The sequence below is a fragment of the Rhinoderma darwinii genome, chromosome 3 (genome assembly GCF_050947455.1).
Source record: "Rhinoderma darwinii isolate aRhiDar2 chromosome 3, aRhiDar2.hap1, whole genome shotgun sequence".
NCBI classification, from domain to species: Eukaryota; Metazoa; Chordata; class Amphibia; order Anura; family Rhinodermatidae; genus Rhinoderma; species Rhinoderma darwinii.
This window is the reverse complement of record NC_134689.1, coordinates 133,067,217-133,093,821: the sequence shown is the minus strand read 5'-3', so window position 1 is coordinate 133,093,821 and position 26,605 is coordinate 133,067,217. Positions and strand designations below refer to the sequence as shown.

General features: G+C 40.0%; 1 protein-coding gene across 1 annotated transcript in view; it reads right to left on the bottom strand.

Moving 5' to 3' along the window:
• LOC142750387 (dynein axonemal heavy chain 3-like) overlaps nt 1-26,605 on the bottom strand; it is a 1,255,980-nt gene that overhangs the window by 1,116,848 nt on the left and 112,527 nt on the right. The window contains exon 2 of the mRNA XM_075859390.1: nt 25,593-25,684. Coding sequence (XP_075715505.1) covers nt 25,593-25,684 — 92 coding nt within the window. The remainder of the gene's footprint in view (nt 1-25,592; nt 25,685-26,605) is intronic.

Sequence of the window (26,605 nt, the reverse complement as noted above, 5' to 3'; positions counted from 1 at the left end):
TTCTTCAAGTGAATTTTATTAACACTTCACGGTTATATCGATTATACACCACCGGTGAAAGTATATTTCTAAGATTGCAGCAACAGTTGTGGTGTAGTAGCGTATGGGTGAGGCAGCTGCCTCATTCATAAGTCACTACATCAGCCTGATGAAGGATTTTACTTATCTAAAAAACATTGCTGCAATCTAAGAAATATACTTTTACCAGTGGTGTCTAATGGATAAGAACATGAAGTGTTAAAATGGATCTGTCAGCTGAATATTTTGCCCTATGTAATCATACCACAGTTACAGGTCAATACTCCTAATAGCCAAAATGACGCAAAAAAAAAAAGTGTATTTTGGTTAAAAAAAAGTGCTATAAGAATGCAGCGGACTCTGAGTAATTTTCTTGTTTAAAGGCTATGTACATCTTTTTTTTTATTTACTGTTTTATAAAATTGTGCATTAGTGTCATTGCACCAAGGACACTAATGAACAATTTTATATTAAAAAAAATGTCCTAAATAAATTTTCTCCAAAAATATTTTTACTTTTTAAGATACAGCTGCTTTGTATTCTGTATACAAAGCAGCTGTATCTTGCACTGAATCCTGTATCCGTCAGGTTAGGGGAACTGATGGGTTCAATGACAGTCGGTCCTGCGTGTCTCTGACATGCAGGATTGAGCTGCTATCGATCACATCTAAATTCATAACTTAAATGTGATCGATTACAGGTGGATCCTGTGTCAGAGATACGCAGGACCCGCTGTCACTGAACCTGTCAGTCCCGCTGACCTGACGGATTCAGATCTTAGCAAAAGATGCAATTGCTCTGTATACAGAATACAAAGCAGCTGTATCTCAAAAAGTAAAAATAATTTTGAATACAATGTATTTAGGAAGTTGCACTAATCACACTTTTAGACAATTTTATTTAAAAAAAATAAAAAAACAATGTCAAAGATGTACATAGCCTTTAACAATATATTTATGCAGAAAATTTGGAGCTCTATAATATAAAAACAGTGCTCCAACAACTATTAAAATATATTGCAAATTAAATCACCAAAGAATTTTGGACCTGTTAAAGCTGTAAAAATATATAATGGTGTTAAATGGTGGACATTCAGATTAATTTACAACCTTCATTTATTATCTAAAGCAGAGTGGCTGCAGAGAGCATCTCCCACTCTGTAGGACCCCACATGTTCATGCATTACACGAATGGTCCGTTAATTTCAATGGGTTTAGTATAACGTTTTATCTCCCCCGTGGTGGCTTTGCAGTGGAATTGAACACTTGCTTCTGGGTTAACTAATAGATTACAGCTGATTTACTGGGGAACAAAGGCAGAGGTCAATCAGATGATCATTAAAACCAGACCACCACTTTAAGATTTTGAACTGCTGGGTATGGACCCACATTTGTATCTAAATTGAAAGGGGTTTTCCGAGATCTAAGAAATGTTTAATAATAGTCTAATAGACTCCCAAAATACATTGAGTTAATTTTCCTTTTCTTTCCATGATGTAAATGTTGTCTGTTTACATCTTTCGATTTGTTTACATGCCTCCCTTTCTTCTGACAGTTTCCGGTCCGCTGCTAGGGGAGAGAAAATTACTTGCAGGCGATGTGATAGTGCAGGAGTGGGCATGCGTGGTAAACACTGTTAGTGTAGAAACCACGCATGCTCAGAGACGCCAGAGAAAGAGGATCCGGTCCACCCCTTCCCTCAGTGTACAGTGACGTCAGGCATGACGTTACCGTGCGTTGAGCCAACTGGAAAAAGGAAGTGTACGGGGCAGCGCCGGAAGTTACGTTTTCAAGATTGGAGACGCAACATGTGACCGGCGCTGGAATCGAGTGTTAGAAGAGGAAATCCAAACATAAGTATATTACAAATTAGATTATTTTTAGATGTGTAGTGAACTAGAAATTAGTTTAAAGGTTCTGGAAAACCCATTTAAGACAAAAAGGTGCACAAACTGTAGGAGAATACCATAGAGTTAAGTATGGTAAACCCAACTGTAGCTTTTTACTATTCTTGTCAAATGCTGGCAAATAAAGTCTGCAAGTAAAACAATTTACATGTACAACTAAATACGTTGTTCTTGTATATGTGCATATGTGTTGTACTAATCTCTACAGCACATGATCCTGATATTCTTTATGAAAAAAATAAATTACAGTATTTCCATGTCACGTATAGTGGTACAACAGATTACAGAGACCAACCTTGTTTGCCCTTGTCTTACTGTAGATGATATTGTTTCTCACAAAACTGCCCACTCTTCTTATTTTACAGCTCACAGAAAATTAATAAATTTAGGCTTCTGGCACATAATGCTCAAAGGTTAAATAAAGATGACACTGGCCTTTCAAGAAGTCTGACACGGGCCACTGCATTAACCCTATTAGTGTGTGGGGGTGTTTTTTTTCAACAGAGCTGCCATAGACGTTAGCTAGATATGTCAAGGATAAATACATAGATACCACTGTGTCAAGTTAGTTCTTTTTTTTTTTTTCATCTCTGAAGTCAAATACTTAACAATAGTAATATCTCCCCATTAAATAAGCTCTAAAAACATTGAGTTTTATTTTTCTGGATTTAGGTACGTGACTAGATGAGATATGAGAAAATACTCTATGAATAACCTACAAAATAAGGCAAATGAATGCAGAGCATCTAGGGATAGACCAACAAACTTGTTCACATGTGAAATATTCACTCAAATAATTGATTTCACAAATTTATAACACAATGGGGCAGATTTACTATTCATAATGCGGCAGAATTGTGGCTCACATGGAGCTATAATTCTGGCGTACAATCCGTGCGCCATATTTATTAACTGTTTGAGAATACACCTTTTTAAATAGAAATCGGCAGTGCAATTAGTTGATCACTGTGAGTCAAGTTTCTCTAACTCCGAGCTTCAGGGAAAATGTAGAAATACATGGCAGCTGTTCAAATGGATTGGCAACCATTTAATTCATGGACAGGTTGGGTCCGCAGGGTCTCTTACAGAGCGGCTCTATGTTTTGGCTCATAGAAGAGAGTCCCGAGCAGTGTACCACCTTCGTTATGTTCATGTACCCTACTCTCGCTGGTTCAAGTTAAATTAGTTAAAAAAGGTTTTACAGTAAAATAAAGTTTTTTTTACATACGGATGTAGCCATCTTTATATTGACTCTGATAACTTGCTGCAGCGTGCTATTACACAACAAAAGCCATTGAAAAGTCATTGAAAAAGTCAAGATAAAGGATCTTGCCACGTGTATTAAATGCGTTAAAAGTCAAGGTAAACACGGCTACATCTGTATATATATATATATATATATATATATATATATATATATATATATATATATATACATATATATATGTATATATATATTTTGAGTTGAAAAAAAAACCTTTTCCCATTTCCCCCCAAGCACATTGTAAAAAATAAATAAAAAATTAACATAACTGGTATCACCAGCCGCGGGCCCCTGTTACTATAGTAACAGTCTGTACTTACCTTCCTGGTTCCGGATCGCAGCGGAGGTCCTGACGTCAAGCGCTGTGCGCAGTGCATGACGTCACAGCGCTATGCGGCCCCTTCAAAACAGCTGCGGCCCCTTCAAAACAGCTGATTTGCGGGTCCCGGGAGACACATCAGCTATTGATGGCCTATCCTGTGGATAGGCCATCAATGTATAGGGACTGCACAACCCCTAAGCCTGCGATGTAGCAGGCTTAGGGGGCCCATGAGACAGGATCACAGATTGTGTGATGCTGTCTGCTGGGCCCTGTATCTAAGCCAATCACATGGTAGGCTTAGATACATGGCCCATGTGTGATCCTATCTGCTGGGCCCTGTATATAAGCCAATCACATGGTAGGCTTAGATACATGGCCCATGTGTGATCCTGTCTGCTGGGCCCTGTATATAAGCCAATCACATGGTAGGCTTAGATACATGGCCTATGTGTGATCCTGTCTGATGGGCCCTGTATATAAGCCTACCACACTGTAGGTTTAGATACAGGGGCCCAGCACACAGTAATCTTATACTGTATAAGATTACTGTCTGCTGGACCCTGTATCTAAGCCTACGTTGTGGTAGGCTTAGATACAGGGTCCCACAGACAGTATCACACAGGGGCCCTGTATCTAAGCCTAACACATGTGTTACTAATCGTTTTTCTTGTGTGTTTTCTTACAGGTTCGGTCGTTGGACTACGGCGGATTCCAGGACTACTTCGATGACGGCTTTTTTTTTATTATCAATAAAATGGTTAATGAGGGTTGTGTGTTTTTTTTTATATATCAATAGAATATTTTTCCTATGTCTTTGTGTTTTTTTTTTAAACTATATTACTACCGCCTTAGAACAGTAAAGAAGGGAGGAAACCTCCAGCTCACCAGTTTGATGCGTCTCCAGACTCTCCGCTCGGATCCCCGCTACGGCTTGCGGTATGCAAATAGAAGAAAAAAAGAAATGATCCAGCGCTGAGTCGTGCTTTGGATTTAAAAAGGAAGCAGTATTCCCACCTTTATTGGGGTATTGAAATAAAAATTGAAGGGTGACGCAGTCCCAAGACGTGTGTAGATAGTAGGCGGTTTGCTCTTACTCATGGCAAAGAAAATGTCATTTTCTTTGCCATGAGTAAGAGCACAGCTCGTGCTTGAAACGCGTAGGCCAGGGCAAACCGCCTACTATCTACACACGTCTTGGGACTGCGTCTCCCTTCAATTTTTATTTCAATACCCCAATAAAGGTGGGAATACTGCTTCCTTTTTAAATCCAAAGCACGACTCAGCGCTGGATCTTTTCTTTTTTTCTTCTACTACCGCCTTAGTAATGGCCGCCGGCTGATTGACAGTATCCATTGCCAAGGCGGGGCTTAGTGTTAGCCGGTGCAGAGGCTAACACTAACCCCTTTTATTACCCCGGTACCCACCTCCACCAGGGGTGCTGGGAAGAGCCGGGTACGATCCAGTACCTGACCATCTGTAGTGATGGTCGGCCACTGGGGTGGCCGCAGGCTGGTATTATCAGGAGGGGAAAGGCCAGATACAGTGGCCCTTCCCACCCTAGTAATGCTAGACTGCTGCTGCTTTATTGTATCTGGCTGGTTATGAAAAATGGGGGGGACCCCACGTCATTTAAAAAAAATAAAAAAAAAATTGGAAAGAGCGATGTCGGGTCCCCCCCAATTTTCATAACCAGCCAGATACAACACAGCAGCAGCAGACAGCATTACCAGGGTGGGAAGGGCCACTGTTTTTGGCCTTCCCCAGCCTAATATTACCAGCCTGCGGCCACCCCGGTGCCTGCCTGTCACTACAGATGGACGGGTACTGGTTCGTACCCGGCTCTTCCCAGTACCCCTGGTGGCGGTGGGTACCGGGGTAATAATGGGGGTTAGTGTTGGCCTTTGCATCGGCTAACATTAAGCCCCGCCTTAGTAATGGTGGTTGTCAATCAGCCAGCGGCCATTACTAAGGCGGTGATAATAAAGTTTAAAAAGATACAAGCACATAGCAAAAATATTTTATTGAAATAAAAAAACACAACGCTCATTAACCATTTTATTGAGAATAAAAAAACGCCGTCATTGAAGTCCTCGAATCCGAAGTCCAACAACCGAACCTGTAAAAAAAACACAAACACACAAAAATAATCCGTAACACATAAAGAAGCAAAATTATTTTTACCTTTCCTGGGTCCAGCGCTGGAGCCGCAATGTCAGCGAGCTGAGCCCTGTATCTAATCCAATCGTGTGATACTGTCTGCTGAGCCGCTGTATCTAATCCTATCATGTGTGATACTGCCTTCCGAGCCACTGTATCTAATCCGATCATGTGTGATACTGTCTGCTGAGCCACTATATCTAATCCTATCATGTGTGATACTGGCTTCTGAGCCACTGTATCTAATCCTATCATGTGTGGTACTGTCTGCTGAGCCACTGTATCTAATCCTATCATGTGTGATACTGTCTGCTGAGCCACTATATCTAATCCTATCATGTGTGATACTGCCTTCTGAGCCACTGTATCTAATCCTATCATGTGTGGTACTGTCTGCTGAGCCACTGTATCTAATCCTATCATGTGTGATACTGTCTGCTGAGTCATTGTATCTAATCCTATCAGGTGTGATACTGTCTGCTCCGCCACTGTATCTAATCCTATCATGTGTGATACTGTCTGCTGAGCCAATGTATCTAATCCTATCCATAGTTTATAGGGTCCTAGTGCTATAGATATGCTATGCTGTCTCCTATACACACATTTTTTTGGGGGCGGACACATATATATTGGGGCTATTTCCCCTGACATTTTAAGCCCTGAGGGTATGATCACACGGCAGCGTCCATTACGGCTGAAATTACGGTGCTGTTTTCAGGAGAAAACAGCTCCGTAATTTCAGCCGTAAAGGCATGTGCAGGCGTCTTTCGCTGCGTCCATTACGGACGTAATTGGAGCTGTTTTTCCATGGAGTCCATGGAAAATGGCTCCATTTACGTCTGAAGAAGTGACAGGCACTTCTTTGACGCGGGCGTCTTTTTTCCGCGCCGCCTTTTGACAGCGGCGCGTAAAAAAAATGACCGTCGGCACAGAACATCGTAAGACCCATTCAAATGAATGGGCAGATGTTTGCCAACTCTTTTGAGCCGCATTTTTGGACGTAATTCAATGCTAAAATGCCCGAATTACATCCGTAAATAGGGTGTGTGAACCCAGCCTTAGTGACGCCCCGGCTGCTAGTGCTGCATTGTTTGGTCACTTAGGAGACCCAGCGATGCAACTGAAAGCTGCGGACCGTCCGCCATGAGAAGTTTGCGGGTGGGGGGGGGGCAATAAGAACTTTTGCATCGGGGCCCATGAGCCTTTAGCTACGCCCCTGATTGTACATGGCTACTTTCTAACTACTATAATACTAAACTATACTACTTGTGTAGGTATTCTAGATATTGCTAAAAGTACTAGGTATTTTTACAGTGGAAACAACTCCTAAATTTAAATGTATGCCTTTACTAAATCAAACAGTATGAGTTTACATGGACATACATTTCCCATCTTGCTTGAGGTTTTATTTTGTGGAGATATTAATATGTTTTAGAAATGGCTATATATGAAAGTCAGGCACAAACATACAACATTGTAACGACTTAGGAACATAGACTGCATTTAAAACCATTAGGAATGAAGAGCTTTGGCTGCAAGAAACTGCAAAACTAATAAGAACAAACAAGAACTCGAGAATAGTGGTTCACATCACTGCCCATAAACTGTACTAAATGTAATTGTCAGCACATTTCACGATATATATATTGTAACTATTACAATTAGGCAAAGTTACATTTTACAAGATTAAAGTGTATAATTTCACAACCTTAATTACAATAATAAACTATCTTTATACAGGCAAACTACACACATTCCTTTTGCACAATTGTACACAGCCACGTCAATGACTTTTTCCTCATGTCCATTGCTGCCCCCATGTGGCAACCTGTGCTTTCCTCCTACTTCAAAGATGAAAACGAAGAGGGACTGAACTGGTCCACATTTCTACAATACATCCATACTGGAAAAAGGCATGTCTGAAATAAGAGTTCTAAAAGATAGAGAAATGACTGTTATAGGAAAACTTCACTCACAAATTGTTTACCCCATGTATCTAAAATCATCTATTAGTTATTTATCAAACTATTGATTTATTATACATACTTTTCATGAGTGAAGATATTTTTAGTCACAACTAGAAACTAAGGCCCCATGCAGACGAACGTGCTTTTGCGGCCGCAATTCCCCCGAAAATCCACGGGAGAATTGCGGCCCCATTCATTCCTATGGGGCCATGCACACGACCGTTTTCACGGTCCGTGAATGGCCCCGGGGCCCAGACCACAGAAAGAACGGGCAAGCCTTATTACGGTTGTTTTCTGCGGTCCGGACTCATTGAAAATAATGGCCGCGGCCATGTGCACGGCCCGCGATATGCGGACGGCTCGCGGCTATCACTCTGTGGCCGGCCAACACTGAAATCACGGCCGTGCACATGGCTACGGTCGTGTGCATGAGGCCTAAGAAACTATTCTTAAAGCTTTTATACTTCTCCTCCCTGTAGACTCTTCTCCTGCTTGTTGCAGGATACAAAAATGGAATCAAAACTACAAAATGGGGACTGGGCCTCAAAGGATTTGTCTACTTTGACTTTTTGGTAGTAGGGTCCCTTCTTAAATAAGTGAATTGTGCTGCTGCTGGGACCCCCATTGATCAGCTGTAATCTGTGAAGGGACCTGGGCATCAAGTGCTCATTTCTCCAGCTGTGTGTACATGGTACCCATTGAAATCAATGCCCCGTCCATAAAACGCACGAAAGTGCATGAGATGGAGACACATTTTACAGCCACTCTTTACTCTGGGTAATTGAGGTCCTGTATAAGTTCAGAATTCCCTAATATGTTATTATAAAATGTTTTTCCTAAACCAGACAATCCCATAAAATTTTTAATGCTACCACTTTACATAATGCAGTTTGAAAACAGAATTTAAGGCCAATCTTCCACCAGTGTTTGGTACAGTTTCTTGGGCGAGATAGTGGACCCTTAAGGACGCAACTGGTTTGGCACCGCCTTAGTCATTATTGTTTAGTTTGAACGTGGACACATGAACAGGCTGAAGTATTACTACAGGTACCAGATGGCTTGAGGCAGTATACAGATAGGAAACTGAACAAAACCAGAAGTAGCTTCACTGATTTTCAGGCAAAAAGTGGAGGCCCTGGCTGGGTTTAAGATCTTGATAACTCATCATAGAATCAACCAATTGTTGCTAAGCAATGGAGTACAGCACAGAGGCTGTTAATAAACACAAGCTGTTGTCTATAGATGTCCTATAGAAGTCCGAATAGCATTACACTTGCTAAGGAAGGCTCCAAGATTAACACAGTGCATTAGCCATAGTCTTTACCAGCTTTAATAGCCCGGGAATATTTTAATGTTAACTATATAAATAGGATTTTCAATATAACGTATGACGCCTCAGTAAAAGTGGTGCCTCCTTTTAAACAAGAACTCTATATGTGATGTTACATTTTCAATAAAGCATAATTAAATGTAAATATTAAAGATAATTGAAAAGAAAACCCTCAAACATCATTCATTTCTTGTAGTAGAAGCCATTACAAAGATGGGGGTTGTATGAAGTTAGAAAAACTGTCCACTTTTTCCGGAAACAGTGCTACTCTTGTGCATAAGCTTTGTCTAGTAATGCAGCTCACATGTATTGACTTGCTCTTCAACATCAGAAACATGTAAAGTTAAGTTGGATAAAGCTAATGTGAGTGGATAAAATGAAGACTATATATATATATATATATATATATATGAAAGCAGTAAATAGGCAGCACTCACAAAGGCTTATGGTGAAAAAAGTGGGTGCTTTATTGACCGCAAAAGTGCGATGTTTCGGCTCTCACAACCTGAGCCTTGAGAAAGGCTCAGGTTGTGAGAGCCGAAACGTCGCACTTTTGGGGTCAATAAAGCACCCATATATATATAGATACTGTACATGTAGATATATATATATATATATATATATATATATATATACATATATATATATATATATATATATATATATATATATATATATATTCGAATACATTTTTTTAAGGAGGAGAATTAATTTGTTCTTTGACATATTACTTCTCTTTGAAAAATGTCTTACATATAACAAGATTTGAATGCAATACCATAGATTTCCGTTTCCATCGCCATTGATTTCAATGGTGACGGATCCAGTGCCAATGGTTTCCGTTTGTCTCTGCTGTTCAAGGGTTCCATTGCTTTGACTGAATCAATAGCGTAGTCGACTACGGTATTGATTCAGTCAAAAACGACAGAACCCTTGCACAACGGAGATAAACGAAATCCTTTGGCACCGGATCCATCCCCATTGAAATCAATTGTGATGGAAACGGAAACCTATGGTTTCCGTTTGTGTCTGTCATGGCTCTGTTCCAACGGAAAGCTCAGACGGAACATCGGAACGGCGCCCTAGCACACATGTGAACAAATCCTGACAGGGACTGTCTAAAGCAGACAAGCAGACAACTGTGCAACACTACAGTATGAATACTGTCAATGGAAAGGAGGCTCATTTTATACTTTGCTGTAGATATAAGTGAATCTATTCTACACAAATTGAGTTCAGTCAGAATTTCCCAAAATTTTCAGATTCGGCAAAACTTCAAAACGTTTGTGGTTCAAAGCGAACATTCACATTACAGTATTGCCTTCTATCAGAGGTAGACATCTTCAGGACTCCCGACGTAAACCTCTGACTGAAGACTGCAATGTATCACACTGTGTAGGCATACAGTGGAATACATTGCCCCAATGCTCTCTACTCAGTCTGGCCATTGCCCCTAGCAGTATGTACATGACTAGTTATGTATGTGCTTCTAGGGACAATGACCAGACTGTGTAGAGCTGTAGCTGGCATAACAGTAATGTTAGGAAATCCCCATGGGCTGGAGTCCCTGGGCAGAACATCAAGAGTTCCCGGACCTGGGGAACCGCCTGATGTAACTGTCTTTATACAACAGCCTCGGGGAATCAGACTGAGACTGTTGTGTGAAGCAGTCAGGGGAAGCTCCTGTAAGCCCTGCCCTGATGAGAACTCTTAGTGCCCGCATTCACTTCCTCCGTTGTATTTGTCAATGCTGCCCCCACTCCCGCCTCCCCACACAAGATGACTCCCCTCTCTTGATGCCCCATTCCCGTGGCCTTTGTAATTCATAGCCACCTGCACAATAACCCGACTATGCCCCTCTTAAAGCAAACAGACTCCTAGCTGCTTTTTATTTCCCCCAAGGAAGCTACAGCACTGTAGCTTCACTGGGGTAGCCCCAGTGACATATCTGTCTATATATGGATAGTTACCTCACTGGAACGACCCCAAGGAATCTGTAGTGTCATAAATTTCCATATATGGACAGTTATGTCATTAGGGCTACCACAGGGGACATAAAAAGTGATCGGGGATGAAAGCAGCAACGGCAGGCCGAGTTGAGAGTGTGTTCGGGAAACATGTCCCACTATATGCCTATACAGTGGAATACGTTGCCGGCTTCCGTCAGATGTTTACGTCAGGAGTTCTCCTGATGTATACCTCCGACGAAAGGCAATCAAACATTTTCAGGACAATCAGGGGACTTTCCTTTTGCAACGAATATTCGGAACCTGAAACAAGATATTCACCCATCTCTAGTCATGACTAGCTATGAGATGTTAAATTATTGATTATAAATACTTAATAAAAGTAAAATTAAGCTCCACTGTTTATTGTTTATCTAACTGGGTTGAGGCTTGCTTACAGCATTTATAGGACTATTGGGCAGAGGTCTTATAATCTGTTAAATATTATATAGAAAACCGGAAGGTTAAGCTGCCAGATTTCCATCTTTATTGCCTGCAGGCATAGCCTTATTATCAAGCCTGCATCAGCCAGAAAAAAAAGTGCAATGCCCCTCCATGTATATAGTTTAGGCAGGTGTAATTTTCCAAATGACAACATAATTGTCAATATTGTAAGTGCCTGGAAGGCAATATTATGTCTAGACGGGAGTAAATGTTCAATTTATCAGATACATCTTAAGCAGCAGGATATTATGGAGCGCTACTAATAGATGTATTATTTAAAGCTATGGCAAAGAATTTTAGGATTCTTAACGACTGATAGGCCAGCGGGAATAATCCCAGTCATAACAAAATGTAATTGTTTTGAAACTAGGCATATGTCCCTTTGCAGGAGAAAGGATGCAGGCATTTGCATTTTAACCAACTTAAGTTGTGATAAATAACTAAAATTTAGCTGTTTGTCTCCATTAGTAATTAAGAAAACCCTGAAACATTGTTCTCTGCTGGCATTTTTTCATCAAATTTTAGTGTAGCCTCCAGTCTGTTTGTAATTGCACTGTACTGTAGGCAGCTTGCCTCAAAACACAGAGCATATGGCATCCTCGCAGGACTGGATATCATTTTTTTCGAGGATGTGCAAGTCAGTTGGTCACTGTCTCCCTCTGTGGAATAATTGAAACAGCTGATCTAATCCATTTTGGAGGTGAGAAATTCTCTTTTGTCTTTCGCCTGAACATTTTGACTTGATTCTTTCTGAGCTGCAATATATTCTGAAGGCGCACGGAAACACAGTAGATAGCAAATCAGTTGAAGGTAAAGACTGATTACATGGTGCTCTATAAAATTGTACAGTACACCATGCTGTGTTGTGTTAAAACAAATCCACACACACCTATATTTATTTCTTATTTTTAAGTTCAAAATAATATATTGAATTAAATAAGATTTTTTAAAAATAAAATTTGACAAAACAAAATCTTATATTAAATATTTAAATGTTACACTTTGGATGTAGCGCTCCTTTCATTATTTACCATTTCTGCCTCCTACGCTGAGAGATTACACATTTTTAATGAAGCTAAATTAAAAATTAAACCAACGCACAGAGGAGGAAATATAGAGGAGGAAAGAAAAGTCCAGATCTAATATTAATAGCAGAAAATTTCACTATTCAAAACAATGACTTAAAGTTGATAATCCTGGCAGAAGAAATGAGTTTATAAGTAACACTAGAGTTTCTATTTTCAGCTTTTATTGTCTTACGGACGTGAAACTAATAAACAGTTTGATATGATGCTATTGCGTGCCTATGGATAAAATTAACCCTCAGTTTAGAATTCTCTTCTCCTGTAGTAAAGACTTTTGTCCAGTCTGCAGAAATAATCTCTATGGCAACTGTTCTGCAGCTCAAGAATTGTTTCATTAGGTATGTATTGCGCTCTTTTTAATAAAAATCAATCAGGAGAGAGAGAGGATCCCACAAATTCCAAAAGGAATGAGAACATCATCAGCTTTCTCACATTAGAATATTTAATTAAGTTCTAATTAAGAAAATGAAGGAATGGTAAAATTAAATGCAAATGTAGATTTATGTAAAGTAATTGCAGCAAAGTCAGGCTTGGAACTACTTGTTTATGCCACCTCAGGTCATACACTGCAATATAGAAGCATATTCATTTGTCTTGTGGCTTTGTTTGTTTCTTCTAAAGCAAGAATTATTAATCTTCTGGAGCTATGTCACAACCTTTTGATCGCATCCCAAGTTTATGAGCTTGGAAAAACGCCAAGCCACTACTGCAGTGTGTGTTGAAAGAAACTTTTAGTTCATGGTACACTAGACACTTGGATTTAGTTTCTGACACAATAGATTGTGTGAACAGGCTAATACAGTAATGCAAGATCCAAAAGGAAATCTAGACTGTAGTCTCACAAACGTCTTCTCTGCTCTCAAGTTTCTTAGGTAATTGCCCAAATCTATTTTTGTGAAAATGGGTAGTACAGTCACTGCTACCTTGTACTGACTATCTCAAATCCAAGACTAAAAGTGAATTCACAATGGTAGTCTAGTGTGAGGGGGGTGAAGAAGACATGTAGGAAGAATCCAAACTCCTTTTAACGGTCCCTCAATTTCTGAATAGAAAAGTCTAAAGACTCATTTTAAAAGTAATAGAATTGACTAGTAGTGAGAAAAGTAGTAGTAGTAGTAGTAGTAGTAGTAGTAGTAGTAGTAGTAGTAGTAGTAGTAGTGTTGTAGTAGTAGAAGTAGTAGTAGTAGTAGTGGAATTGTAGTAGTAGAAGTAGTAGTAGTAGTAGTAGTAGTAGTAGTAGTATAATTATTAGTGTTGTTGTTGTAGTAGTAGTAGTAGTAGTAGTAGTAGTATTAGTAGTAGTAGTAGTAGTAGTAGTAGTGTTGTTGTAGTAGTAGAAGTAGTAGTAGTAGTAGTAGTAGTAGTAGTAGTAGTAGTAGTAGTGTTGTTGTAGTAGTAGTAGTAGTAGTAGTAGTGGTAGTTGTTGTAGTAGTAGTAGTAGTAGTAGTAGTAGTAGTAGTAGTGATGTGGTGGTAGTTGTAGTAGTAGTAGTAGTAGTAGTGGTAGTAGTAGCAGTAGTGGTGGTGTTGTTGTTGTAGTAGTAGCAGTAGTAGTAGTAGTAGTAGTAGTGGTAGTGGTGTTGTAGTAGTAGTAGTAGTAGTAGTAGTAGTAGTAGTAGTAGTGGTAGTGGTAGTGGTAGTGGTAGTGGTAGTGGTAGTAGTAGTAGTAGTAGTAGTAGTAGTAGTAGTGGTAGTAGTAGTAGTAGTAGTAGTAGTAGAGTAGTAGTAGTAGTAGTAGTAGTGGTGTATTGCTTTATTATAAGTATTGACCTCTAAAGAAAGTAAATCCAAAAGCCAGAAACAAACCCCCCTCTCTACTTGTTGTGTCTGTTATTGCAATTGAAGTCGATTCAAGCAGATCTGTTTTAAAAGTCTCATAAAACACATTTAAAGGGGTTGTCCAGGATTAAAATAAAATGTGTATTTTTTCTAGAATAAGCACCATGCTTGTCCATGAGCTGCATTTGCCATTGCATCTCAGCCCTATTTACTTTAATGGTGCTGAGCTGCAACATCAGACATAGCCAATGGACAAGCATTGTTCGGTTTCAGGACAAAAATCAGATCTGGGGGGAACTGGGGTAGGGCTTTCTGGCTGCATGGTCATAGGTGGCGAGAGGCTTCCTGATGTCATCCACTTTCAATGAATGAAAGAACACCAACAGGAGGAGGATGCCATGACCCTGCCCCACCTGCAACCTGTAAACACTGCAACAGTCCCCTGCAGATCTCTAGGCTGGTTTTGCTAACACAAGCCACGGAACTGCTGGAACTTCTGTGACATCAGAAGCTAAGCGCTGCCAACAGCACTGAGAACCTTCCCAATTACTGCAAGCAGAAGGCAGAGGTCAGGATGAACAAATTTCAAGCGAGAAATGCTTACCTGGGACATGAATTAGCTTCTACTTTGCCAGAAGGGCTATTGGCACTATGTCCTCGCAGAGAAAAGACTAATGGGAATAGTGGCGGTGTTTGATCATCATACATTCTATAAATATATAATGTTTATACAATGTAAATCCAGACTTGTGAAGAAAACAAACAATACAAAAATACTGAACAAAAGCAAAACAAAAAAGGTAAAGTTGGGCATATGTACAGTATCCAATCAGAACTGAACCAATTGGTGAAATTGCACCAATTAAAAAGGTGCTAGAAGAAGTGGCGAACTGTAGGAATGTGAGTAGGACCCCACGATAATCGACACCATTTCACCTATTTTTTCAGTATTAGGACATTTAGAAGATGACCTAATGTAGGTTCTGTGCAAGTGGTAGGTACCCTTAAGGAAAAGAAATACAATTTCTCCATTTGTATATGGTGACTGCAAGGGGAGCCCAACATTACCTGCAACTTTTAGGGTATGTGCACACACACTAATTACGTCCGTAATTGACGGACGTATTTCGGCCGCAGGTACCGGACCGAACACAGTGCAGAGAGCCGGGCTCCTAGCATCATACTTATGTACGATGCTAGGAGTCCCTGCCTCGCTGCAGGACAACTGTCCCGTACTGTAATCATGTTTTCAGTACGGGACAGTTGTCCTGCAGCGAGGCAGGGACTCCTAGCATCGGACATAAGTATGATGCTAGGAGCCCGGCTCCCTGCACTGTGTTCGGTCCGGTACTTGCGGCCAAAATACGTCCGTCAATTACGGACGTAATTAGTGTGTGTGCACATACCCTTATATTTTAATTTACCAATAAAATTCCAAGCTGTAAAAAAAAAAAAGCAGAGCTTTTTTCTCATTTTGGAGAACCCCTTTAATTCTTTTAAGTCATTTCCTATAAACAATAAATGAGTTGACTGCATTGAATTGTCAGTATTGCACTTTCTATTGAGAAGAAGATTGCTAGGAGCACTTTGGAAAGTACTTGCAGTCAAAGTAGTAGTAATAGTTGAAGTACTACTTCAACTCTAAGGACTGTACAAAGTGAAGTATCACAAGATTCCCTGACATCACAGACGATCCTCACAACTCAGCCTGTTTAGTTAGAAAAGTAACTAAAAGTAACTATCTTTTACTGTACTTCGTTAGAAAACTAATTCTTAAAATGGTCATTCTCATGGTCTTGCTATATATGTAGCCATCTCTACAAATATTTGAAGCCTCACTCCATTTTGTCCAGAAACACACCGAAAACAAGCAAAAAAGGTCCCATAATATGCAAATATCTATGTCCCACCTCTTTATGGTCTTGTCCCTTGGACAATCCCACAAAAATGCCTCTGTTAGGAGGTAAAGTGTACTGTAGTCTTTGAAATACCTCAAAGACCCAAAGCAGGCAAGAGGATGCAGTGTGACCAGCGGTGACACCAAACATTGTGTGTTCAAATTTATATCTTTAACACAATATTTCTCACATTCGTTGATGTCTATATACATGGGCGCATACTATGCCTCTAAACATAAGATAAAGGATATAAATATCAATAGGCTGCATGGTCATGTTATTCCCCCCCCCCCCCCCATACACCCTCCCTCAGTTGCCTACCAAATATACATAATGGACAACGGGAGATGTAGAGAGTTAGTCCATTGGACCCTTTTGATTGTACTGTATGGGGCCCAAACATGTCAAATAGAAGCCCTGATAATGGTATACCATAATAAAAGAACAACTGTACTACATTACTTTTCAGTACTGGCCACTGCTGTTTTGCTTTTCACTTTACTGCAGAACATTCTAACAATATTGTGCAGTAAAGTGAAATTGCAGTGCCGCAATGCAAAAATGGCAGTATTTACCCATAAATGAGCTTGTCTCAGCAATGCCTTCATCACAGTGACAGCCACATTAGTGTCCTCATGACAGTTTGTCACTGTACAGTATAACAATACAAGCTATGGCAGTGGCCCCCATAACAGCAACACTCACAGCATTGCCTCATAACAGTGTAAGTCACATCAGTGCTCCCATAATAATGCCAGCCATAGTGCTGTTGACATCTGAACTGTAAGACTCCATAACAGTGCCAGCAAAGCAGTGCTCTTTTTAAAAAAGAAAACGACAGTATGCCCCATAAGGGTATGTTCACACGCTAGCAGGCTTTTACGGCTGAAATGACAGACTGTTTTAAGGAGAAAACAGCTGCCTCGTTTCAGCCGTAAAAGCTCCTCCTCGTATTATGCGAGGCGTCTGAGACGCTCGTAAATCTTGAGCTGCTCTTCATTGAGTTCAATGAAGAACGGCTCAAATTACGTTGCAAAGAAGTGTCCTGCACTTCTTTGCCGAGGCAGTCAATTTACGCGTCGTCGTTTGACAGCTGTCAAACGACGACGCGTAAATTACAGGTCGTCTGCACAGTACGTCGGCAAACTCATTCAAATGAATGGGCAGATGTTTGCCGACGTATTGTAGCCCTATTTTCAGACGTAAAACGAGGCATAATACGCCTCGTTTACGTCTGAAAATAGGTCGTGTGAACCCAGCCTTAAAGTGCCAGCCACAGCACCCATTACAGTGCCAGACACAGTGCCCCCCACTACAGTACTAGACACAATAATCAATTGCAGTGTCAGGCAACAGTTAACTCACTTAAGGTAAGGCCACACGGGCTGACACGGTTGTGGCGCGGCCAACAACCGCACCGGCATCATGTTCAACGAGGCTGTCAAATATCCTGATTAATGGCCGTGTGTTATTGCGGATAAAACGTCCTTTTAGCTGTAAAATTGTGCAGCCATTCATTAATACATAATTTTACGCACGGTTTTTCAGGTAAAGGGACGTTTTACTCGCAATAACGCGCAGGCCATTAACAGGGTATTTCACAGCCTCGCCGAACATGGTGCCGATGCAGTTGTTGGCGGCTGTGCCAGGGCCTTACCCTAACAGAGCAAGGTATTTAATGTAACCTTATAGTGGGGGTAGGGATGGAGCCTTCCAGTATTCCCAATGGTATCAGGTGGTCTTGTAGTAATGGTTAGAAAAGTGCACGAAGAGGCTGAATAGTTAAGAAAAATTGTCTGTAAGTGATCTACTCAATTACTAAACATAGGGGCTCACACTGCCGCCACAAGTATGAGTGGCTAGACTTCTGAATGGGCTTTATTGACCAGAACCTAGACAATCTTTTATCATCATAACTTAAGCAATATTTGGGATATTAAATTATAGCTAGGCTTTTCCGTCACGCACAGACAACATATCTAATGTAGAAAATAACGTGTGTCCATTGCTTGGTAAAGAAATAGATGATTGGAAGCAGTACAGTATGTCCTAACATGTATCTATTCCTCTCACTTCATGTCAATAACTAATTGGTAGGAGAATATGCAAAAAAAAAAAAATTCCAACAGTTGCATTACATTACTGTTACTTCAAGAAGGAATAAAAGAACAACCTGACAGCAATGTGTTAAGCGGTAACCTCGGTTGACATCGCTACTTAAACTTTTAAGAGGTGAAATGCACATTTAAAATCCAACGTGAACATGCCGTAAAAACAGCAAACATACTGTAATAAAAGTAGCCAAGGAAGATATATCAGATTTGATAGAAAGAAGGATGTACAAGTCATGGAAACCTGCAAGTCTTAATGACGGGTAATAATGTGGCTGCGTGTAATCATTCGATGTGACACAAGTTGTAGTAAGACTTTATTGGACATTAATGTTGTATAACCATTTCACTGTTTCTTCTGTTTTTCTGCCATAAAAAAGTATAAAAACATTTTCACATCCCAGTACAGTCATCAGGAATAGGTTAGACCATAAAACTTGTCCCGAATCAATAGCTAACCCTAGATTTTTCTAAATATTCCCATGAAGTATCTTGAACACATCACAAGACTTTGTGGGATTTTTTTAAACATTTCTCAATGACATTAAATACATAATACTTTTGTTGTTTAGCAATTTCATTGGGTTTAGTTTTAATATAAAACGAATCAGACAATCTTTAGGATAAAATTCCCAACGTTTATAATTTATTTATTTGTCCTCATCATATCTATGAATCTAATTATCCATTCAAAACAGAGATTTTGTCTTGTAAGCTGCTCAACCTTATGAAGCTTTTCTGCAGAGAAAAGAACCGACAAGGTAATTTTCTTTATATTACAGTGAAGAAAGTCAGGAAATAAAACTTGACAGAAATTTTCAGGTAAAAAAATTACTGAGGGGAATATATCAACAGGTTTACACCAATTTCCTAGCGTAAAAAGTCACAAATATTGGCGCACACTATAGTTGAACTAAAATTGTCTTCTTTCTAACTTTACTCGCCATTTTCCAGAAGTGTTGCGTAAAGGGGCCTCTTATGTGCACCTCTTAATATATTTGGCACATTTTCCGGCAATGTAAGTTAGTTTAAGTCTGGCGTTTGATACGCCAGTCTTAATATATTTCCTTATTGTCTTTTTTTAGACAAAGATTGTTTCATGCCGGTACTAAAGTTTTTACAAAACTCTCACTAATTTACTATACTTGTGACTAAATTTCTTCATCCATGTGGAGGAGTTAACAGGGCTTTTTTTAGGTGCAGGCTAGGGGGTGGAACTGCCTTGTTGGGTTTGTCATGGGTAAAGTGGATAGTCTAAACCACAATCGGTTTAGCGATGGCTAGACTGAAGTGGGAAGTCTAAGGAATTTCCCGAATCTTCATCCTTGACCCCTGCAAGGAGATATGTTTTTTTCCCAATTGGATTCCGATGTCGCAGTCCCCAGAATAGTCACCAATTGGCGCCGGGTGCGCTGTAGCAAAGAAATGAAAGCAAAGTCAGGAACGTAGCCAGGGACATCAATGCATTAGCAGTCAGGATGTAGCAAGCTGGAGGATGAGACAGAACTGTAGTCAGTAGTTGGGCCAGGAATTGATACCAGGAGTAGAACCACAGGAACCAGGTGAAAAATTTAAGGGCGACAGGAACGTAATCCAGGAACAAAGCCAAGGTCAGGGTCAGGAGTTAGGAACAGAGTCAATAATAATAGGAACAATAACCAGGCAAGGATGTACCTTGATCTCCATGGCAAGCCTTACGTCATCAGTGTCCGCTGGTCGACATGGCAACCTGATGCAGCTGACAGATACAATGCAATATGTGTGTAATGATCAGAATAATTTTCGCCATGAAACAGCACAAAAAAAATTCAGCCATTTGGCTAATAAAGCCTAACAAAGATGACAGTTGCCTCATAGTTATTAGCTCCATCCAGCCCTCTCATTAGTGATTGACAAGCTGCCATGTATACATGGCAGCTCATCAGTCACTGGTGACATAGGCAGGGAAGGTGGGTAGAGGTGGGGGAATGCCTCCATAACTGTAAGTCTGCAGTCTTCTTTGTTGGGCTCTTTTACCCAAATATCACAAGATGTTTTTGTGCCAGTTAGGCTAATAGTAGAGAAAACCTGTCCCCATACAATGCTGTGTTCTCATAGGTTAGCATAACATGATGACAGATCTACTTTAAAGGTGTTGCCTAGGCTTTAGGTGTTCTATCTTATAAAAAAGAAAAATACTTTTTATATAAATTCATGCTACTGTACTTATTAAGCAGCTTTAATTACATTTTTAGTGGCAAATTTCACGGTGGACCCTCCTAAATTCCCATGGTCACATAAAAACATTGCAGCCATTTGTGAACTCATACATAATCTGCGCCAATATTTGTACAGAATGTTCTTTCTAGACCTAGTCCCACAGTCTCATGCTATTGTAGATCTAGTGCACAGGAAAATTGTAATGCAATGACTTCTTCTAAATGTGAAATAAATCCCACTGCGCAAATTAATATATTTATACTGTACAGTGGCATGTGTAGTCACGCGTGGTTAAATAGAGTGACTAGATATAGCTCTATATTGGAAGTAGGACATCTAAGATACACCTCTGTGACAGGTTATGGAAGCCACAGGGAACTACTAATCCCTCTTACTTCTTTGCCTTATTATCTGAAAGCTCCATTGTAAAGGGAGTGATCTTTCTACAAACAGGGATCTAATATCTATGGCCAGCTTTAAAATGATTTGTACTCAACAGACTTATTAAATTATAGATTGGTATTAATACATGGATTGGTGTGCCTGGATATGAAGCTTCCTTCAAAAACTCACAATGCATTCTACTGAGGATTTAAACACTCTACAGAGAAAGTATTATTGCAGAACTCTACAAATATACACTACAAGAAGGAAATCCACAGATACTGTATGTCACTCTTCAACTAGTAAGTGCAAATATATACATACTCTTATCTTATCAGATACATAAGTGTTTCTATGCTACAGTAGCAAACATAAATGAACAGTAACTGGTGAAACAATATAAGACAGATACATTTAGAGTATATTGACGGTACGCTGAACAAATGAACTAAGTCCATAGTTACATTTCAGGTATTAACTTTATGTAGTAATTTAGTGGTGTGTGACAAGAGAGATTATGGTGATGATTTGCCACCCAGATATAAGCATTTAATCAGAAGCATACACACAATAGGTACTACTGGTTATTACAAAAAAAAAACGGTAAAAAAAGTGTGCTCTTTTATGCGCCATATTCTTACACAGTATAAAGTTCCGGCTACTCTTGGTGGTTGCTAACATATGTTTGAGCAGACATTACTTCCTTGATGATAGTGATACTTTTAGTTTTTTTTATTAGTATAACATTCTACATTGTATAATATAATCAAAGATTATACTAAATAAATGATTTAGAGTACGTTATTTAAAAATGTGTCAGTTGCTACAAAGTTGTTCCTGGGCAGCAAGCATCAGTTTTCTCCGAATTTTATAGTACTTTAAGCACTCGTGGTATGTAATCTGCTGCTAAGAAGCAACTCAAAGGAACTGACAAGGGCATATATTAAATACTCCGCATTGACTGCTATCCAAAAATGTGTATAATGGTGATTCCTCACACGTCACTACACTTTTATCTTGAATGAAGCACCCTCGGGCACCATGTTGTTTTAGCCACCTGCAGTGTTACAGATGACATTACAGCTATATCATACTGGAAAAGCATATCATACTAATAAAAATAGTGTGTAGGAAAGGCAGATCCAGCACTCAAATGATAAAAAATTCATTTGAATTTTTTATCATTTGAGTGCTGGATCTGCCTTTCCTACACACTATTTTTGTTACTACAACCTGCTGTCGACACAGGATTAAGCTCAGGAGGATCTACGAGCACCCACAGCTTCTTGGATTTTTATGCCTATTCAGGTATCATCAAGCTTTACACAAAACGCATTGGAAAAACGCAACTTGTTTATGAGGTGAGCAAAACTTGAGGTATAATCTTTTTCACATATCATACTAATGTAGGAGGTTGAAATGAGGTTGAAATGATCAAGACCTGAATCTGAATTCCCTACTACCCATTATAGCGGTAGCTTGAGCAGAGGTCCACTAACAAAGAGCAGCTCTTACTCTAGCTGTCTGACCCATTCATGTATTTCACGGTTGACCAGTTATTTGAATAGCCGACACATAATCCTACATTTTGCCTGTATGGCCCTCCGTAGCTACCCCCAGGAATAAGCTCATCGCACTTGTGGCTGAAGCAGTATTCTGTCTATTACAGTTTTTGGCATGATCAAAGCTCAAAAACTAAATAGAGTTGGACATAACACATTTAACCCATGAAAGTCAGGCAATAGCTCGTGAGACTATTGTCTGTGTTGTCAAGGTCATGGCAACTTGTAGTTTACAATATGGTCATATTTCAATGAATACTGAAATTTCTTCATATTACATTTGAACCTGTGCCATATCTGGTTTGTAGAGCTGTATGGCACAAATGGGATGTGTTGGGCAGGGGACGTAGTGTTGCAGAGATGAAATATTATTTTGAGCACTCTTGTTAAAAGAACCCTTCTTATGTTCTCACATTACTCCTGTAGGTGTATGTTGTTCATGTTATTCCCTACCTTGTTACATTATTCAGCAGAGCTCCTCTGTGACTATAAGATATAATAACATGTAGTCATGTTCTGTTGGGTGTATGTCATTATCAAACAGCTATTTACTCTTTCTTCCTTCTTGTTATATGGAATTCTCAGAATAATGGGTTTCCACATTAAATACCTCATACATGCTTTGTTTTATTATCCAGAAATTATAGCACCTAGTACTCCCTATTCCCGTATAGTCACCCTAGAACCTGCAATAACCTGCCAGGTTGTATTACAATGAAGCATTGTTCTAATCTCTGATTTCTGCCATTGCTACACACTTTCAATCACTCATTCATTCCTATTTAATCCAACATTAAAAATTGGCTTTAAATACTTGCATTCACAATAGACCAAACACTATGCATTTCTGTTGTAAAACATTTATTTCAATATTATCCCCTCCTCTTTATAACTTTGTAAGTGTAATTACTGGGTTTATGTTGACTGGAAGAAAATAAATCTTGGCAAACATGAGCTGCCGTTTTGAAAGACTTCACCAAGGAAACTAAAGGAGTTACAAGCTGTGCCATAGCCATTGCTATGTCAAGGAGAACAAAAAGGTGTGTTTCGGGAAATTTTGAGTACAGCAAGACACAAAAAAGAAATAGCTAAGTAAACTTGCCTTGGTTTTGATAAACATCAGACAATGTTACTTGCCAGCTATTGTAACATAACCACTAATAATATATAAGCAACTTATGGAAATCACACACCAAAAAATATAATGTCAACCAGTTTAAAAAGCTAAATATATTGATGGTTTATCCTTAGGTGAGTCGAACCCCCATGATCAGCAGAACAATTGGGCCGAGGTACTCCAAGGTTTATCGAGGCACAGTGGTGTGCAGCTGTGCCTGGTATTGCAGCTGACCCCTTTCAAGTGTATGGGATTGAACTGCAGTACCAGGCACAAACGCATGCACAGACAAGCCACAGTACCTGGATTAACACTGGAGGGGCCATGGCGCTCATAAGAGATCCACCATTGTAAGGATGGGTCATTTATGCCTTTTCCCAAAAATTAATTTGAAGATTAGATATTAAATCATAAATTCACCTTTGATATACTAGTAAACAGCATAAACTGCAGATTCCTAATATATTTCTAGTATCAGAATCTATACCTTAATGAGTTGAAGTAGTCCAATAATGGGACAGGGAGGAAACAGGGAAACCTCATTCTTAGTTGCTTCTCTGCAGTCTGTTAGGCTGTTGTCAGTGGAGTAACTACCGCTGTAGCAGCCATAGTGGCTGCTACGGGGCCGCGGCATAACACATTCAATAGTATCTGCATCCTTAAGACCAGATACTATTGAACACTATGACAGAGCAGGTAGGCGTCTTCCTGCTCTGCCATATACTAGACAACAGGCCTGCAGCCTATCAGGTGCAGGGACGGGATCCCTGCGCAGGCTGGCGTGATGACATCACTGGATCACGTTGGCCTACGCAAGAATGCCATCAGTGTTGTGCAGCAGATCCATTTGTTGCGGGAACGGGGCCTAGACTACAATTTTTTTGTTTTATCTGTTTTAGAGACACTGTTTAGAAAGGTTTGGGGGCTGTATGGCATTATCTACAAGGGGATGTGGGGTGCACTGTCTACAAGGGGGAGGTGAGGGCACTGTCTACAAGGGGGAGGTGGCGGCTCTATGGCACTATCTACAAGAGGGAGGTGAGGTGCAGTATCTACAAGTGGAAGGTGGAGGGCACTGTCTACAAGGGAGGCAGTATCTGCAAGGGGAGCTGGGGGACACTGTCTACAAGTGGGAGGTGGGGGCCAGTATGGCACTGTCTACAAGGGGTAGGTGGGGGCTGTAAGGCACTGTCTACAAGGGGGAGTTGGGGGCACTGTCTACAAGGGTGAGGTGGGGCTACTGTCTAGAAGGGGGAGGTGGGGGGCTGTATGGCACTATCTACATGGGGGAGAGTGGGGCGGTATGCTATTATCTACAAGGAGAGGTGGGGGGCACTTTATACAAGGAGGAGGTGGGGCACTATCTACAGAGGGCTGTATGGCATTATCTACAAGGGGGAGGTGGGTGGCACTATCTACAAGGGGGAGGAGGGGGACTCTATCTAAAGGGGGCTGTATGGCACTATCTACAAGGGGGAAGGGGCACTTTCTACAAGGGGGTGTGATACAATCTACAGGGGGCTGTATAGCACTGTCTACAAGGGGGCTGTATGGCACAAGCTACAGGGGGGCTGTATGGCACTGTCAATGGGGAGGCTGTATGGCACTAGCTACAGGGGGCTGTATGGCACGATCTATAGGAGGCTGTATGGCAGAATCTACAGGGGGTTGTATGACACCATCTAAAGAGGGCACTATCTACAAGGGGGGCTGTGTGTGGCACCGAGGGGAGTGGGCCCAGTCAAATGTTTACTATGGGGCCCAGTCTTTCCTAGTTATGCCCCTGGCTGTTGTCCTGTGTCTGCACAGCAACAGTGGTCTGCATTCTGCTGGCAGACTAATAGGATTACAATGAGGACCAATAGCTGCCTTGCTCTTTTACCAGTTCGTAAAAGGTGCCATTTCAATTGTGGAAAAACATACACGTAATATACATATAGAGTTATGGTTCACATTTTGGAACTTATTTTAATTTGAAGAAAAAAGTGAACATTATGATCATTGAAAATACTTAAATAAGGTGAATGGAAATGTTTCTACCTACCTTACGTGTCGGTGGAATTTTTCTTCCTTAAATGGAGCAGCTTGAGTGAAAGCACCATGTTGTAGTATTTTTGGTTTCTCATTGTCCACAACCTGAAATATGTAACAAAAAATGTATAATGTACAAAACAAAGAAATCACTAAAGTAATGCCATTAATTGAGATTCAAGGCATATATAAATGCATGAAAAGAAGGGAACATTCCAGTATGATATTATCTGGGTTATAAAACACAACTTTTACAAACCAATAAAAGAAAAATTGTATGTTTGACATAAGAGTTATAATTAAAGGGATTTTCTATTTTTTTTACAAATAGGTCTTATTCAGCTAAGCAGAAAATCTGTTCTAATATTGTAACACATTGTAAGGTATCATGCAAATGTCAGAGATAACCTTTTTAATTTCTAGTCAAAGCAGCCATTAAGTTAAATGTGTTCATTTTTCAGTGTCAGAAATAAACCCAGAAACATTTTTACCATAAAATTAGACAAAAGTCTACAAAACTAATTATAATAATAAAAAAAAATAAGGAGCTTCCAAACTGGAATTTAAAACAGTATTAAAAGATATAGATAAAATGGGACTCCGGAGAGCTGAGCAAGACCTGATAGACCACAAAAACTGTCACTGTCATTGCTGAAAACTTTTATCTTTGAGAGATAGAAGAAATCCAGTTCCACTCGTGCTTAAGTTCTGAAAAGATCCACAGGTGTTTCTGTCTATCATTTCACTGTGAGAAAATAACTTAATGTTTTTGGCCTGTAAGGATGTGTAGCTGTCAAGAAGCCATTACTGAGAAAGGGCTCTAGAACACTGAAACTGTAGATAAGGTTTTATACACTATTAAGATTAAAGTTGAGATCTTTGGAAGTGACAGACGGCAGTATGTACTATGCTGAAGCAATGAAAGACTACAAACCATGTCTACAACCATCAAACCAGCATGGTGGAGAATCAGTGCAAGTTGGGGGGTGTATAACAATATTTGGAGTTGACTTGTTTATGATCAAA